The 17236-nt window shown below is 41.6% G+C and overlaps 2 protein-coding genes across 2 annotated transcripts; one reads left to right on the forward strand and one right to left on the reverse strand.

Moving 5' to 3' along the window:
- The first annotated feature begins 288 nt into the window (after positions 1-288).
- Positions 289-7722, forward strand: MPHOSPH6 (M-phase phosphoprotein 6). Its single transcript, XM_057372519.1, has 5 exons — positions 289-431; positions 3979-4091; positions 5662-5752; positions 6769-6866; positions 7321-7722. The coding sequence occupies exons 1-5, from the start codon at positions 381-383 to the stop codon at positions 7487-7489; spliced, it is 522 nt and encodes a 173-aa protein (XP_057228502.1). The 5' UTR covers positions 289-380; the 3' UTR covers positions 7490-7722.
- Positions 7723-11887: 4165 nt separating this feature from the next.
- LOC130577278 (arylamine N-acetyltransferase, pineal gland isozyme NAT-10) lies at positions 11888-16718 on the reverse strand. The gene is made up of 2 exons (XM_057372518.1): positions 16654-16718; positions 11888-14757 (listed from the first exon to the last, which is right to left on the reverse strand). The coding sequence occupies exon 2, from the start codon at positions 14750-14752 to the stop codon at positions 13880-13882; it is 873 nt and encodes a 290-aa protein (XP_057228501.1). The 5' UTR covers positions 14753-14757; positions 16654-16718; the 3' UTR covers positions 11888-13879.
- Positions 16719-17236: the final 518 nt, after the last annotated feature.

Consider the following 17236-nt stretch of genomic DNA (forward strand, 5'->3'; position numbering starts at 1 on the left):
TTATAATTTCTTTCCTTCTCCTTTGAAAAATCAGAAATTATGGATGAAACCGTAATCCAGCTGCACAACGCAAAAGCATCACGGAGGCATCTCAGGTTCCCCTGCTGATTTACCATTTCACACCGAGSCGGATTTATGTCCTGCTCACACCCCCGATCTCCCTCACCCCACACAGCCATAAAGTTGTTATATTTATCGCCGGTTTTGCGTCTCCGGTGCACCGCCGGCGGCTCCCGCGGCTGTGGGCAGGGTGCTGGGCCGCCCCCGGCCGGAGGGTGGAGCCGCGCCGCCGCCTCCGCCCGCTCCTCCCGCTCCTCCCGCCGCCTGCGCGGCCTCGGCGCTACGCGAGCGCGGGGATCCGCCGCGGCCTGCGGGCCGCCATGGCCGGGGAGGTGAAATCCAAGCTGTCCAAGAACCTGCTGCGCATGAAGGTGAGGGGGAAGTTGGGGAGTGGGCGCCTGAGGCCTGCGCGGGGCTGGAAGCGGCGGCACCCGGGGCGGCAGGGCAGGGCCGGGCCGTGGCCTCAGCGATGGCGGGCGGGCCCCGCGCTGTGAGCCAAAATCGGGACGGGACGGGAGGGGATAGGAGTGTTCCCGGCCACACGCGGCATTGCCGGAGCCGGCATTGCCGTGCTCATCGCCAGCCCCGGCTGACGGGCGGCCCTCGGTGTGCCCTGGCTCTCCCCACCCACGCCACGCTCTGATGTGTTCAGCCATGCTCGGCTCCCCGGCCCTCTCGGGCCCGGCAAAACATCGCTGCTGCCGATGTTGAACCTGCGTGTGGGCTCGGGGTTACAAACTGCAGGGTTTCAACTGCTTGAACCTGCGAGTGGGCTCGGGGTTACAAACTGCAGAGTTTCGTGCAGGAGAGCAACTTCAGGATTCCGGCAAAAGTGTAGCCTCAAGAGCCCGCTCCAGTGCACGTTTTGGGAGTGCACTGTGCTTTAGTTCCACCTCGCTCCGCTGCAGCTGGGTTATTGTGGATTTAAATTAAAATATTTCCCATCACCACCACACTGAAATGAAAATATCAATCCTGCTTGCTTTACTTGGGGGTTGAGCTTTTAGTATTGGGGGGTGAAGTTTCGGTTTTGGCGTGTCCATTTTTACCCCTGTTTACATTGCTGGCTGAGGGAATCCCCAGCCTGAATGTGAATTAATACCCGATATTAGCCACTTTTCCCAACTCATAAATGCCAGGGTTCTTAGTAACATCCCCATGTGCCTGTTATCCTTGGAACTGTGAATCTCGTGTCACCAGTGTGAAATKAGTCTCTGCTTACTGGCTAATGGATTCTGCTTCACACCGTGTACTACAACTTCTAATTCAGTAGAGTAAGTTCTCCTCTGATTGATGATCCCTTATTGCTGGAAAACAACCAGGAAAAGTTGAGTTCCCCTTTTTTTTTTAATGTTAATATCCATTCAGTTTTTTTAACTGAGTATGATGAGGCCTTTGTGGCTTCTTGCTTGTGGTGTTTTATTTAGCCATTTTTTTCCACCACATATTTATAAGGGGCTATATTTCACATTCTGTCTGAAAAGAGTTAGCTGACTTCAGTTTAATTTTTCACTTAAAGTGCATTCTGCTACGGTTGGRTGATGGAATATTTACCCTAATTAACAGATGCTGCTAAATCTAAAACTTGTACAGCGAAGGAGCAAAATACATCTTGCCTTCTCTCCAAAGGGAGTAGGTGTTTAACTGAGTCAGCCAGCAGTGTGTGACACAGTCAGACTCCCATAACCTGGATGGCAGCATCATTATTTTTCCTTATTTTTATATAACACACTTTTAAAGTGAAATTTCTCATTGTTTGCCAGTTTACTAACCCCTTGGAGATTTCAAAAACAGGTTTTTAGATGTTTTTTTTTCTGCAGAAGGCCATGGAGAACCAGCCATGTGAATATGCTGCTGTGACATTTGCAGGTTCACAGTCCAGGCAGTAATAACCAGCTTTGAAGAGATCAGTAGGTTTTGAAAAGGTCATAGACAGATCTTGCATTTAGCACTTTGTTTCTGCAGATCTTCTTGTTTACGAATGTTTTTATTAAGCCTTTAGCAGCTGCCTYTGCAGGTAGTGATCCAGTGTATTTGCAGAATTCAGCAGGTGGGTGAAGTGGCACCCAGAGGTGATGTGAGGTTGGTGGGTTGGAAGGACCATTTGCACTAAACACTGGCTGACATGGACTCACCACATGAGGGTGACACAAAGTTTGAGATCGTGAACCATTTGATCCCATTTCTTGGGGAAAATTACCCAAACAACCCCTCAGTTTCCCACTTATATATTCTCTATCTTCTACCACAATGGGTATATTTTTAATTCATTAGTGTGTGTTTACATTTGAGATAAACCTGATCACATAATTTTTATCTAGGTTTTTCCTGTCGTAATCTTTAGGAACATAATCTTTAAAATGGAGTGTGAAATGATTATTTAATTGGGTTCTTGTAGCAGAATTTCTTGTGTTTAGATTTCTGACTGGCTAACCAATTTCCTTGAGCAATATGTTTTTCCACATGATAGATTCACTTATTTTCCTCAAGAAGATACTGTAATTTTAATTGGAAAGCTTTGACATATTTTGAATCGACTCAGAAAACAGAAGTCAATTTTTCTTTCATTAAGGACCTCGTACCGTGGATGCAAATAGAAATGGAAATGGAAAATGAGACACTGGCTCTATTGGCTTGTAAATCTGMGTTTGGTTTGGTTGGACATTTTGTAAAGATTGAAAAGATGTGTGGGTTGTTTATAATACATACATTACACGTCTGTATTACCTATATATTTTTACACGACTGTGTGTAGACTGTGCTGCTAAAGTTGCTGTGTCTGGGAGTTAGGTTGGTATRAATGTAGAACTCTGACAGATAGTTATTCAAATACTTCCTGTAAATCCTAAGGAAGATCCCAACTTCTAGGAGGGTGGGACTGTACAGATTGTTAGCATAAAATTATGAAGGATTCTGTTTTTTTCCAGCATATTCCATTGACATTGTTGAGACTTAATTGTCACTCAGTTCAGACACCTGACTTGAGACAAAGGGAAATTAAAGTGCTGTTTCACAGGCCTCGGGTCTGTAGTTCTGTGCTCTCAGCAATTATTTATAGGCCRTGACAGATGTCTTCTTCTCCTCCCAGCTGTTGAGAGGTTACTGCTCCTACCTGCCTGTTCCCATCCTCTGACAGAGGTTATCACCGAAGAAGCAAGTGACAGGAGTGTCCTTGTATTAGGAAAAAATAGCAGTCTTGCCCTAAACTTAATTATTGGTCTCAGCTATTTTGGCAGTGAGTTCTTGCAGTGAGTTAACAGGTGCTTAAATACTCTGCTGGACTGGTGCTTGGGTGGGTCAGCAGTGAGAACTGAAGAGCTGGGAACATCTTCCTTTAGCACAGCTGGATACAGAAGCCTTTTCTTCATAGTCTGGTTTCAAAGTTTTGCCTTTTTCCACTTCCAAAGGCAGGTTTGCACCTTCAGAGCTACAACACAATCCAGTTCATTAAATCTGAGAAAGGAAGAGGATGGTTSAAAGTATAGATGTTTAAAAAATAGCCAGCCTAGTGTGACCCACCTCTAGCTCTGAGCTCCAGTGCTGTTTGTACGTGTGGACTTGGTTCCTGATGTGCAGCAATAACTTCAACACCATTACCTTCTCTCTGGCCTTTATTGAAACATTAGAAAAACTGTAGCAAAGTTAGGGAATTGTGACAACTGCAATCCATCAAAACGAGCCAGGAGAGGTCTGTTTCTTTATATGTAAGTACAGTCGTGATCAGCAGCTGTTTCAATCTTCCATTGTCTGTTTGCCCAAACTTTGACCAAACTCGGAGCAAAAAATCACAAAAAGCATTTACCTTTTACCAACTGCTAAACATCATGTACTGGATAATTGCCATCATGTAATTATTGCATGTTCAGAAGGTACTCACAATGCAAAAAACTGAAGTTGTGTATTTGTCTTTCTTTGTAGTTTATGCAAAGGGGCTTGGATTCACAAACTAAAAAACAACTGGAAGAAGAAGAAAAGAAGATAATTAGTGAAGAACACTGGTATCTTGATGTACCAGATCTAAAGAAAAAAGAGTAAGCTTGTAATCTTTTGTACTTCTTATCATTATTGGATTGTTTTGAAATGGAAATAGCATATTCATATTTTTTTCATATAAGTATTATAAATAACAAGTTAACAGAAGCAAAAATAGTGAGAGACTGTCATTACAACTTTTTTTTATTACTTATTTTTAGGGCTGTTCTTGAGGTTGCCTAGTGTAGTTTGACCTACTTTCAATTCTTGTGTGTGTTGCTTTCTTTCACTCACACATTCTTCTAGATGCATGTAATTAGTGTCTTTCAGACAGGGTCCAATTCATTCATTACTGCTTTTCCCCTTCATTTGAAAAAAGAAGTTTGAAATCTTGTGTTAGTAGTTTCAGCTCCAGTCACATGGTTAAGTTGATTCAGGACAGTTCTGTTCTCTTGTGTCCAGCTCACTTCAAATCCTGGTTTTGGAATAGGAGAGATAATGGCAAAAATAAAGGAAGGCTTAGCTAATAAGGAAGAAAGTGTCCTGCTCTTTAGAAAGGTGCTTTAAATAGTGGGAGAGCTACTTTTGAAACTGCTTGGGTTTCATCCTTTCAAAAGTGGAAAAAAAATCCATTGAGGGAGAACATACATAATTTTGATAAAGCTGGGACCCAAGGAATTAACTGGAGTTGAATAAGGCCATTGATAAACTCTTTTCCATTCCTRTTGGTGGATATGACAAAAAGGTATTTGAGCTTCAGTTGCAGCAAGGAATGTTCAAGCTGGACATTAGGAGAATTTTTGTAACAATAAGGCTATTGAAGCTCTACTAGAGTAGATTGCCTGAGGAGACASTGGATTCTTCATCATTGGAAGTCTTTTGAGGACAGGTTGGCTGGACCTCTGCTGTTCATGGCACGTGTGTAACTGATACTGCCTTGAGGCAGGACAATGAACTTAATCTCTTCAGCCCAAGTTCCTGTGATCATGAGAGTTTGTTTTACATGGGAGATGAAGAGGATGAGGGAAGAGGTACATGTGTGTGAGGAAAAGGATGGAACAATCCACGGAAGTACTTTCATCTGACACGTGTATTATAAATGCCTCAGGGTCATGTTTCTTTTCTCGCTCCATGCTCATTAAATGAGGGGAAAAAAAGGAGGGAGAAGAGGGAAATCTGTCTCTGCTGAAGGGAGAATGACACAGTGTTTCATATTCTGACAGACTCAACTAATGCCAGGTCTAACAGCACAATGAAAAATTAATTAGAAGCTTTTGCTGGTGTAGTAGTGCCACCTGGGGAGTGATATTTATGTGGTATTTTTATTCTGGCAAAAGTATTAATGTAGGTGGAATCATACCAGCAAAGAGTGCTTTTTGTCAGGAGAGTTAATTTTGCTTCTGGAACTGGCACAGCTTTATTGGCAAAAAGTATTCCTTTGTACTCCAAGCTCCTTGTACTGAAAGATTTATCAGAGCAATTAAGCAGAAAGTAGTTGATGGTTTAAAATACACTGTAGCTTTATTTATTTGTGTAGGGGGACGAAAGCAAATCCTTTTTGCATTTGTTTAATTTGATTATTTGAAAGTGCACGGTTTGACAAAATGCTGGATTTGGGGTTTCATGCAGGAGCTGTATAATAGAAGAGAGAAGCTTTCTGCTATGTGAGGATCTCGTCTATGGCAGAATGTCCTTCAAAGGATTCAATCCAGAAATTGAGGTACCATTGCAATGTCCTGGTTTGAGGTGGCCTCACATTAGCATTGAAGCCCTTGGGGATGGGGATTTGAGTGTTCACACTGCATCCTGATTTGACCTTTGCAGCACCCTCCATAAACCCTCCTATGTACATCATCCAACCCTAAATGTTGATCAGTGCAGCATCTGTTGAACAGAAGCTTTTAACCTCCCAGAGTTGATGGTCAGTAATTGCATGACTCCTGCAGATTTTCAATCCCTGAAGTGAGGAAACCATCCCACATGCTGCTCACCAAAACAAAAGCTCACTTTCCCTCCTGACATTTAATGTAGAGTCCAGTCTACAAACATTCAACCCWATTTATTCMGCACTTWCTTGGGTAAGTAAGGGTTTAGAGTYCCCAAGTAAAAAYGCTGGTCAAGAGAGTCTTCARTTTCTTCCTGGCATGSTTCATGCTGATTAYTACACAGGCACAGGATAAAATAATAAAYAAAAAGGCTACCACTGACCTGAAGCAGGAGGATGAAGGTGWAAATACTTAAGAGATTTGCAGAAGGCTATGCAAGGTGATTTACTAGTGGATTCTTTAGTTATTTTGAACTTGCTTTCCATGTGACTCAGCATATGATTGCTTCAAAGATTTTACTGTAAATCCTTATCATATTCTTCCTTCTTAACAAAACCATTTCAAGGTCTCTGTGCTAACAACACGATGATAAATTAATTATGATCTAACTCTCTGGTCTCTTGAAGATGTTTGGAGTGCCCTTTAGGATGTTTAATTAGCACAACACACTGAAAACATTGTCTCTGTGTTGCCTCTTTTCYTAAAGGCAAACTCTAAGCTCAGCTTAGCAACAGACAGACATGTTGCCTTTTTTTCATGAGTTTTCATAATGTTGGCTCTAGCCTAAGTGGGAACAACAAATAATTATTAAATTTTATTCTTAATTTTTATGCTSTTCTACAGTGAATTTCAGCATTGTTGCCATTGTGTCATGTTTRCATGTTTAAGCTGTTTCTTACTTCATTTTCAGAAGTTAATGATCCAAATGAATTCTAAGTGCAAGGAAGAAGAAATTGAAGAGGATGATAAAATGGAGGCTGATGTGTCWGATGAAGAAATGGCCAGAAGGTAAGTTACATGTTATGACTTGATCAATATAGCTAGGAAAATGAAAGGTTACTGTATTATGTGTGGGGACATAAAACCCAGCAAGGAAACAAACAAAATGAAACAAAAAAAGCCCACAACAGATACGGTACTATACCAGATTGATTTTCCTGGAGWGCTGGTGTATATTCACTGAAATCTCCATCACTTTGGGGGGTAAAATAACTTGTAGGGGTTTTCTGCTCTTTGATATCCTGCTATTCCATGCTAATTCCCTCCTTGTTACCAGTTGCTAACAAGTTCAGACTATCAGAATGAGTAATAATGTAATAAATCATGTAGTACTTGTGCTTCTCCAAGCTTTTAATGACCAGGTTTTTTACACCATTTAAATTCTTGATTAAATTTATAATTTGCTCCACAATTTTTTCTCTGATTTTAGTAAAAGGTGTAAATTTTTTTATTCTCTCCATAGATACGAAACACTAGTGGGAACAATAGGAAAGAAATTTCTGAGAAAAAGAGACCAATGTGTGCTCAAGGATGATGATGATGATGATGAAGATGATGAAATCGAAGAAGGGAATAGTAACACAAGACCTAGTAAAAGAGCTAAGAAAATGTTTTTAAAACCTCAGGATTAATGACAACTGCACAAGTGGAGCTTGTTACCTAATGCCTAYCAGAGTACCATGAACTGGAGATTGTTTGAGTTTTTGCTATTTAATGTGAAGGGTGGATTTGCAAATCTGTTCTATTCTCATTGAAATTTTTACCATCCACAGGASAGACCTTTTTCAAAGTGGGTGTGTATATAATGGATGTTGTACATCCTTTCCTCTCTCAGCAGCTTTTCATGAGTGCAGCACTCATCCCATCAGTCATCTCACTCATCATCTTTTAATATTGTGCATAATTAAATCCAGTGCTGCATGCAGTCAAAAGCAACAATATTTACAGTTTAGAATGACATCTGAAAGAAGTATTTGGAGTAAAGATGAACTGTGTCCAATTCAGTAAGGCAGTTCAGCTTTTACTGCTTGCTTTATTATGAAAATGAAACCTGTGCTCTCTTCAAATTGAAAAAAGTCAACAGAAACATACTTGGTTTGTGGCCTTTTTTACTGTGCTAAAAATAATATGGGAGAAGAACAGAGATATAAAATCCACTTTATTGAATTTTATTTTTTATAAAGTTTATTTAAAAATAGAGGATTTTGTAGTGAAACTTTTTTTTTATACAGCAAGCCAAATATTGGGCGACGTTTACAGTTTGACATCTGAGCAGATTGTGAGTCTTAGTTTCTGCGTTCCAAAAGAAGTTTGCTAATTTTGCCTCTTTTTCAGCAAAAAAAAWTCCAATCTTATAATTATGTAAGTCTTGTCATAAAAGCATAATAACAGTTTCAGAAACACACTTGAAAGCTGAATAAAAACTGTGGGGTTTTGTGGTTAATGGTTGTGGATTAGCTTATTTAATGTAAAAAAATTATGCTTAAATACAGCCTAATACAAGGATTGATCCTGTTTTGTGCTGGCCACAGATGTCCCCCAACATATGCTGAGTGCAGTGGTTTATTTAGCATGTGATGAAGCCATCTGAAGCAGTTTTAGGATGGAAACACCATTCTCTTTGGTCAGTCAGTGCTCTGGGCTTCTTGAAAAATTTCAGTGGGTCCTGTCTAGAATCATAGCATTTCTCTGTGTATGGCCTTTCAACAAGAAATATTGCTATTTCTCCATTTCCTCAGGATGTCCAAGTTACGCATCCTTAATGCTGGCTCTCTGGAGAAAGAAGAATTTGAAGTGAGGAGTGGTCATTCTGCCATGGACACGAGGCTTTTTTTAACAGCTCAGTGAAGCAAGACGTGAAACTCAATTATTTAAAGAAGGACATGCTGTGTCTGCTGTATTTTGCATGTGATATATGAACTATAATCCACATATCAGGAGCACCTAATTAGATATTCAAGATGGATCACACATGGAAAGAGAAATATACTTTTAACCTAGTAAGGGGACTTAGTGCAGGTGGAAAGGCTGTGATTCATGATCTGAGATAGTTTTTCAGAGCTAATTAAATGCTACTGGTTCAATTACTTAAAACCTGATCATATATTACTGCTAGCTGAAAAGAAGTTAATGATGGCAAGACATTTTTCTTCCCATGGAAGATGTGACCTGAGCTAAGAAATGATTTATTGTTGGTCATCACAAGAAAAACTTGGAATATATCCCATTATTCTTTCTTGCTTATTAGTAGGAAYATCATTCCTCTCCCTCTGAACACATTTCTTGAATGGAGAGTGAATTTCTTAACAGCTGTGCTGAATAGTTGAGGGTTGAAGTGTGTTATGGTGAATCACCAGCAACCAGGAGGTGTCACTGCAAGTGCATGTCCCGAGGGATCATGGATTGGGGAAGCTTCCAGTGGTGCCCTGTGAAGAAGCTTTTGGGTTATTTTGGTATCAGCAATGGCTCAGATGAATTCCATGTGGAGTCTTCCTTTGTCAGGGTTCTGCAGAGAACTCTCCTGCATTGCAGAGTTCTGTCCAGTGCAGTGAGGGGTAATTCTGATCAGTTAAAGGGCATTTTGCCATRTGTTGCTCTGTAATTTCATGCCGTTTCCTGAGGGATAGCTGGAAGTGTGAGTTGCATGGTGCACAGGTAAGCACATGAGAAGCTAAAGAGCTCCCTAGAAAATCCATGATACTGGGACAGAGGAAGGGGAGTTTTGTGTCCTAAACATGCCCAACACCAACTGTGAAGGAAAGGTAGACTTTCATTTATTGTCTTTAAATCTGGGGGCTTTGCTGTTCACATTCAGCTGGCGGCTCAGTGCTGCAGTAAGACCAGCTGCTCATTTTTAGCACAATCTTTTATTCATGARGAGTTTGCAAAATGTGCCTTTAAAAGCACCATCCATAGTGTGTTTTTGTGAGCAAGACAAAAGCAAAACTCACTCTTGTGTGACTTTTAAAATGTACTTTTAAGTACAGAGTTACAAGCAGACAYATTATGGTGGGATCTTCTGAAATATCTGTCTACATTTCCAGTGGTATAAATACATGCATATATGTATGGATGTAAGTCTGACTCGAGCTTCCTACCTGAGGTAGAAACATTCCTGCTGCATAAAATCTSTGCTTGAACTACTCTTGACAGAGATGTAAGCATAGCAGTGAAATACTCAGGAAGCAAACGTGCATGAACTCAGGCTTTCTTGGCTCTGACACAGACTCCAGTGCATTTTATRTGCAAGTTCCTAAGCTGTAGGACTTTCCCATGTGCTCATGTTTCTAAATGAAAAGTGTTTCTTCTTTGAAAACAGAAGCAAGTTGTGTAAGTAGTGGTTTTATTTCAGAAAATGGCTGCTGCAAAATGTACAGGTAAAGTGCTAGCAGACACCACAAGTGTTTGTGTTTGTGCCCGTGCCCCTGAGGTGCCTGAAGTGTGGCTGTAGTTGGTGCTCATTGACAGCTCACGGTGTTTTGTGTCATGTCCTTTGTCATGTGAAGGTTGGTYCCTCCCTTTGTCAGGCTGATGGTGCTTATTGTGTAATAACTGCTGGGGTCGAAAACATGGAAGTACTGAACAGCTTCATCTTTCTTGCTGATGTTTCTCTTTTACTTCTATTCTGCTTAGTACTAGATCTTAAAAAGTCCAGGAGCAGAGTCCAGCTGAAGTGAGCCATCCAGTGTTCTCCCTTTAGTAATGCTTGAGCTGATTAAACTTTGGTTCTTGGGGAGGGGCAGGATGTGCAGTGGTGCCGTGGAGTTTGAACCGTGTTTCTTGGCTTCTGTGTCTCRTTCTCTAATCAGACCCTCTAATCAGACACAGCCACGGGTGGCTGTGCATTGCCTGTGGGTATAATGGGCAGCTGGGCTGGGATTCTGGGACTTCATCCAGCATTCAGACTTTAAAAGAAATTGTCTTGTCTTTCTCTTGATTGGAATACCATACTTTTAAATTGTATTTGGAATTAGATGAGTCTAGGGACAGAGGGGGGTGGTTTCTAAGCATTTGTTTTGCTTCATTTGAACAACAGTCCACAACCAAAACTGCAAAATTGCTTAGGCTCTCATTAAGCCTTTCTCAGAGAGTGCTAATAAAGCATCGTGGTGGGGAAGGATGTCAGACATCCCACAGTTCCCTTCCGCATGTGAATTCAAGTTTCTGTGAGAGCTGATGCTTTAAGGACTCTATGGTTTGTTTTTCTTTTCAGGCTGGGAGGACATCAGCTTCTACAATAAAGCCTTGCAAATGGAACCCCAGCATGAGGCCTCGGGGTTTGTTTGGTTTTGTTTGGTTTTACACCATTTTCACCTCAAACCTCTGAGGCATTTTGGGCTGGCATTCACTCCTCAATAACGTGCTTTCATCAGCTTTTGGGGAGCTTTTGTTGAAACTGTGAAACTGTGTATGTGTTGACATTTCTTTGTGTGATTTCCCATTGTACAGTGAGGACCTGCTTATAATTATCATATGAAGATGAAGAATCCCCCTTAGAGAATGGTTATTAACAGATGGGAGTTGGGGGGATCGCTGAAGCCTCAATCAGTGGCTGCTCCGTAGATCTTTGATAAAAAACAAGTAGTGGAAGGAGTAGGGAGCTGGGTGAGCCCCATCACTGCAGGTCCAGTTAAATGCTGATAGGGGCCCAGGACTGCCCAAGAAACCCTTGCATACCATATCCTAAGCAATTATCTGGGATMAACAGCAGGAATATCTCCAGGGAAGTTAGAAGGCAAAACAACCATCCTGTTAGTGGCTGTCCTCAAGACAAGAAAACAGCTGTGATTGATGGCACAGAGAAATGTGGTTTGGCGAGCTGGGTGAATGAACACAGAAATCCCATCGGATAGAATGGAGGTGGTGAGTGTTTTGAAGCTTGTAATGACCCCTGAGGTCTCRGGGAACACCTTGTCATGATCAATCATTTAGAAAGGAGTAAAAGCCCTTAAGGGGACATTAATATGAATGAATAACATGAACACAAATTACCAAACAAATTCCATTATTAATAGAAAAGCTGTGTTCTGACCTCAGTAGGATCTTTGTGTGTCCCCTGTCACCTCTTGCTTGGCTCTCAGTTCCACATCCCTGTGCAACTCTGTGCACCCAGGTCAYGAGCTGCCACCAGGGCCAGTCACACAAAGAGCTGGCACACACCATGACCAGCCCAGAGCTAGTGGCTGCCAGGCCCAGCAGAGATGACTCCTGAGCCTCCTCTTCAGTGGTCATCTGCCTCAGCCTACGAGCTCTTCATCCAGGTACCTGTAGGAACTCRCCATCTCCAACCCCACTCTCGCATTTGTTCAATAGTGGCCTGTTCAGTTCAAGAAGTGACAGTAAACAGGTAACAAGGAATAGCTAACAAGTGACTGGACGAAAGGAAATGGCCCCCAATTATGCCAGAGAAGGTTTAGATTAGATATTAGGAATGTTTTTTCTGCAGGGTTGTTAAGGATTGGAAGACTGCCAAGGGAAGTGGTGGAGTCACCATCCCTGGAAGTGGCACTTGGGGACATGGTGTCATGGTGAGCATGGTGCTGGGTTGATTGTTGAACTCCATGATCTTAAAGGGCTTTTCCAGCCTCGAAGATCCTATGATCCTAAGAAGTCTGAGGTGGGAAGGGTTGGCCAGCAGATCAGTAGCACGAGGGAACAGCCCTCATTTGGCAGATGGGGAGTGCAGTGCAGCTGGGGGCAGCTGTACCTAAAACAACTCAAAATATCATAATATTTTCCTTTTATTTATTTTCAGGTATACAGTTAGACCATTTGTGAGATTAATTAACAGATGATGTCTTTGAGCAAAAATACACTATCAGTGGGAGGAATCACCATTTGACCAATACTCAGGCTGATCACAGACCAGGGAGAAAGAGTGTTTTTCAGTGTTCCTGCTATTTTTTGCTGCATTTAAGAATGTTTCCCCTTTCTTAGTGGTTTCCTTGGTTGAGCTTTTTGCAGAGAAGCATGGTAGGAGGAACAGTGTTTTTTAAAAAATGGGGAAATGTGATTGTGAAATAAAAGAAAAGGTTTCCTTTAGATTTGGCTGGCTCCCTGGGCTGTTTTTTCTTTGATAAAGATGAACAAACAGTAATGACATTAAAGCTTCTGTGCTAAGTGTYCCCATTTGGGACAGCCATGTGGACCCTCATGTTTGCTGTCCACAAAGAGGACAGAATTAAGGGTACATTAGGGTTAGCTTCATACAAGAATATAATGCAATGCTAAAAATACAGAATTACCATCCMTTTTGGGACAAAAGTAAATCTAAGCCAGCTGTGACATTTAAGCACCAGTCACAGTTTAGAGGATGATTGCATCTCAGAAACAAAGCTTAGCAGTTATCTCCTCAGAGCCCATCAGCCACAATAACACTGCAATATATAGAATTTTCATCACCAGAAGAATAGGTACATACCAAAAATTACTTGGGGCAGTTTTCTGCAGTAATGGCCAGAGGGATGCACATGATGATAATTTTCATTTTGTACTATGGTTTGTCTAAGGATGATGGTGAAAGAATTATGCCTCCTAATGCTCTTTTCCAAGATGACATAGTTTCACTTATRTTAAGGGTAGAGGAATGAGATGAGCTGTGAGTGGCTGGATCTTGTGAAAAATGAAGTTTTAAATGTGTACTTCATTGTCTAAATGCCCACAGATGACTTGTCTCCCTGTAATAACCTTTGAAAATGTGTTGGCAGCATATCACAATTAATAATCCATACTCCTATTTATGTGCTACAGGCAGTCCAAAATTCCCCAGACGTATTTCTTATAACCAGATTCAAATCAAATCCTACATTTGTGCCAAAAATTGAACGGCAGTCATCTCACAGCAAATAATTTTACTTAACTGACTCAAGAGTCTTAAATTCGTGATTTTTCCCAAAGTGAAATTCACTTTAATCTCATATTAATGTATATATCCTTCAGTCACCTGCAAAAGAACCCCATAACATTGCAGTAGAGGATTGCACAGACAATGGAAAGTGCTGTACACACGTAGCATTGCTCATCTAGATTGTGTAAGATCCTTTAACATTAATGGGGACAAGTTTTCTCTCTAGGGTGATGTTGAATTTCTCTTTGAGGGTTTTTTCCACCTCTTCATCTTCAAGAGTTACAAATTCCACCAGATCCATGTTTTCCTTGTAGTTGTACGTGGTCTCAGTGAGCGTCCACCCAATCAGTGCTCGGAATCCATCCGTGGTCTGGAGGGTGCAGATGGACTTCTTTGTGAAGAGGGAATCCGGAGAGGTCTGCAGGTACGTGCACTGGAAACGGAAATCTTCCACTGTCCGTGGCTCCAGGCTGAACATATAAACTTTCCGACACTCCTTTTTCTCCAGCAGGTCAGAGTTGAGGAAGCTCTGGTTGGGGATGTACTGTTTCCGTCTCATTTTCTCCAGGTACCAGACACCGTTCTTTTCCGTGAAGCGGAAGACGCCGGGAGCCTGGGGCTGSTCTTTCCCTGACACGAGCTCCATGGGCTGCCACATCTGGTAGGACACCCCAAAGCCTCCATCCACCACRTAGGCTTGGCCATCAATGACCACCTTGACCACCAGGTGGGTCATRAGGGTGGCATAGGCGTTCTGGTGGGGGTTGAACACGTAGGCTCCCAGGAAGCTGGTGTCRTAGCCCAGGCATTTCAGCACCCAGCCCAGCAGCTGGTTGTTCTCCATGCACCAGCCACCCCGCTTCCTCCTCACGATCTTGTTGTAAACATGCTCCAGCTCCAGAGTAATTTTCTCCCCGCAGTGGATGCTGAGGTTTTCGAAGGGAACGGCACGGATGTGGTGCTGGAATATATCGGTTAAGGTTTCCAAGTCTTGTTTTTCAGTGGAGCCTTTATAGCCAGTTCTTGCAAAATACTCTTCAAGGTTCATCTCACCTGTAAAGGAAGGAATTGTGTTTTGGTTTCTGTACATCGGTGATTTATGATGCTGTGAAAAGCTGCCCTGGCTCTGCCAGCAAAGATTCTTTAATCTACTGAACCTCATCAGAGCAGCTTTTAAAGGTAACAGGTATTCCTATCAAATGGCTCCCTGAGCAAAGAGCAGTGCACATGAGGGTTTGCTTTTGTCTTAGAGTCATCCCTCTGGCAAACAGCTGATGCCATTTCAGTTTCATGTGAGGTGGCTGCGAGATGGGGATTTGCTGTATTTGCATTGCAACAGCAGGGTTAAGAAGGAATATAAGATCATGCTGGGGAGTGTGYACAAGGGTTCATGAAAAACGGTCTAAAACCACTGTTCAGTGACAGGATTGCCACTGGGAGAAGCAGTGTCAYCTGCCAGTGGGAGGGAGGATAGTCTGAGCCAGGATTTACATGTTCTTTTCATGAGTCTGCCACTGATGGATGTGACAGCAAATGAATTGTTCGCTCAGCACACATCGCTCTCCCATCGCTTACAAAACGTTATCGGGATACTCCTGCATGTTTTGTAAAAGTGTCAGGTTGTGTTCAGATAATTACAGCTGAAAAAATCCTGACCTTTGAAAGAGTCACAGACCACTGAGTCTTGTGTGTGCTCTGAGTGTTGTAGAAWCTCATTTTGGTGTTGGAATATGGATCTGGATGGAGGTGAGTGGCCTAAAAGACAAGGAGCAACATCTCCGTTCCCTCCTGTGCCCTGCAAATGGCCAGGGGCTGCTTTACATCTCTCTAGTMCTGACCTTTCTCAACACTCACCACTCCTCAAACTCAGCAGTGAACTGTTGAATGTTTACTGCAAACTAGAATTTCTCAAGGTGATCCTCAGYGGCAGATTCATGCTGGGCATAGAGRCAGCTGCCYCAAGAGAACAGAGAGCACCAGCAAAAACTACACATTATGTGCTGGAGAGAGGAATTTAGCTTCCAGTGATATTAGAGTGTATTGTTGGATGATATTCTCAATGTGATATTTGGTAAGCATAATATAAAATTCATGGCACTTCTCATTTGCAGAATCCGAGTGTGTCCGATCCTATCTCTCTGAATGTTAAATAGACAACACCAGCATAAAACTGGTTCCTGAGCTTATATTATTTGTAATTTCTTTCTGCAGCTCCATAATGTGCTTGATCAGCATTAGATTTGGACTGCAGGAGATGAAAGCTACTGTTCTTTTGAATCGTGAGCAGAGCAGATGAAAAGGTAGTTCCACAAATGTGAYTGTGATTTATGCAGAGAAAAACATCAGCAGAAGAACTTTAAAGATGCAAATGAATATCACCTGCTAAACACAAAAATATTCCTTACCAGGACTAAACACAGTATTAGCAATTCCACTGTTAAAAATGTTATTTGTCTTCCTTTATCCTAATACATCAGCACATGGACTTTCTGGGTTGTACAATACACAGTTTGTAAGTTGTTTTTAAAGAGCTGTAATTTTATTCCCATAAAGCAGAATCTATTGATTATTAGACTGCACTTTTGCTTCTTTTGCACTTGCAATACTTCTAAGTAAATTAAAAAATCTAAAAGCATGATTTCCAACAAGAAATTGCAGTTCTAAATTTATRTCTACTATTGTATCTAAACAAAAGAATCTCTCTCACAGTGAAGTGAAGCTTCTTCTGAAGAGTGAAAGGTAGAAAAATTGAAATTGCATATCACTTTTTTGCCCTCTTCAAGAGCCCCTGTTTAGCAGGTGATATTTTAGCTCTATATCCACATATTTTTAGAACATTTTTCCTAGGCAACATTGCTTATGTTATTGTCCATGACCTTTACCTTCATAAAGAAACCAGGATTTTTGTATCTTTCTTTGGAGGTTTTTTTTTTAAGAAAATAAACTTACCTCTTAGGAGATTCCTTTTTATTTATTGAGGTATTCAGTTTCTGGGTGGTTTATTWCAGGGACAGCAGTCAGTGAAGCCAGGACTGGATACAGATACTGAGGATTGTCTTTCTAAGCTCTGATGGCCCTTGCTCCTGAATCTTAAATTCCAAGAAAGGGCAGAGTCCACCCAAAATGAATTCACATTTTTGGACTTCACTGATCCGAGAGCAAATTAAACTTTGTTTCTTCTCTATTAGTAGATGTTTATCTCTTCCYCTGGTTCAGATCAGAACAAACTTCTTTTCCATGTAAAATAATTGCAGTAGGCAGCTGCAAATGGTGGTGTAACWTTTTAAAATTAAATATTGCTATTTTGAAAACCAGCACTTGGTGGTGGAGGATGACTATCTGCATCCTGGAGGGTACACTGAGCAGCCAGGGTGTGTGTCCCTGTGCTCCATGGATGCACAAATCACCCTTCTTTGCCCATAAAGGAACTTTTTCAATCTGTTCAACTTCTAAGCTGCAGCAGGGAGTTATTGTGGAGCTGCCACACCTAATGAACACCACGGCAAATATTTATTTGCATAAAGTAATGCGG

Source organism: Malurus melanocephalus, unplaced genomic scaffold (genome assembly GCF_030028575.1).
Source record: "Malurus melanocephalus ecotype Western Australia unplaced genomic scaffold, MMel_1.1 scaffold_173, whole genome shotgun sequence".
NCBI lineage: Eukaryota > Metazoa > Chordata > Aves > Passeriformes > Maluridae > Malurus > Malurus melanocephalus.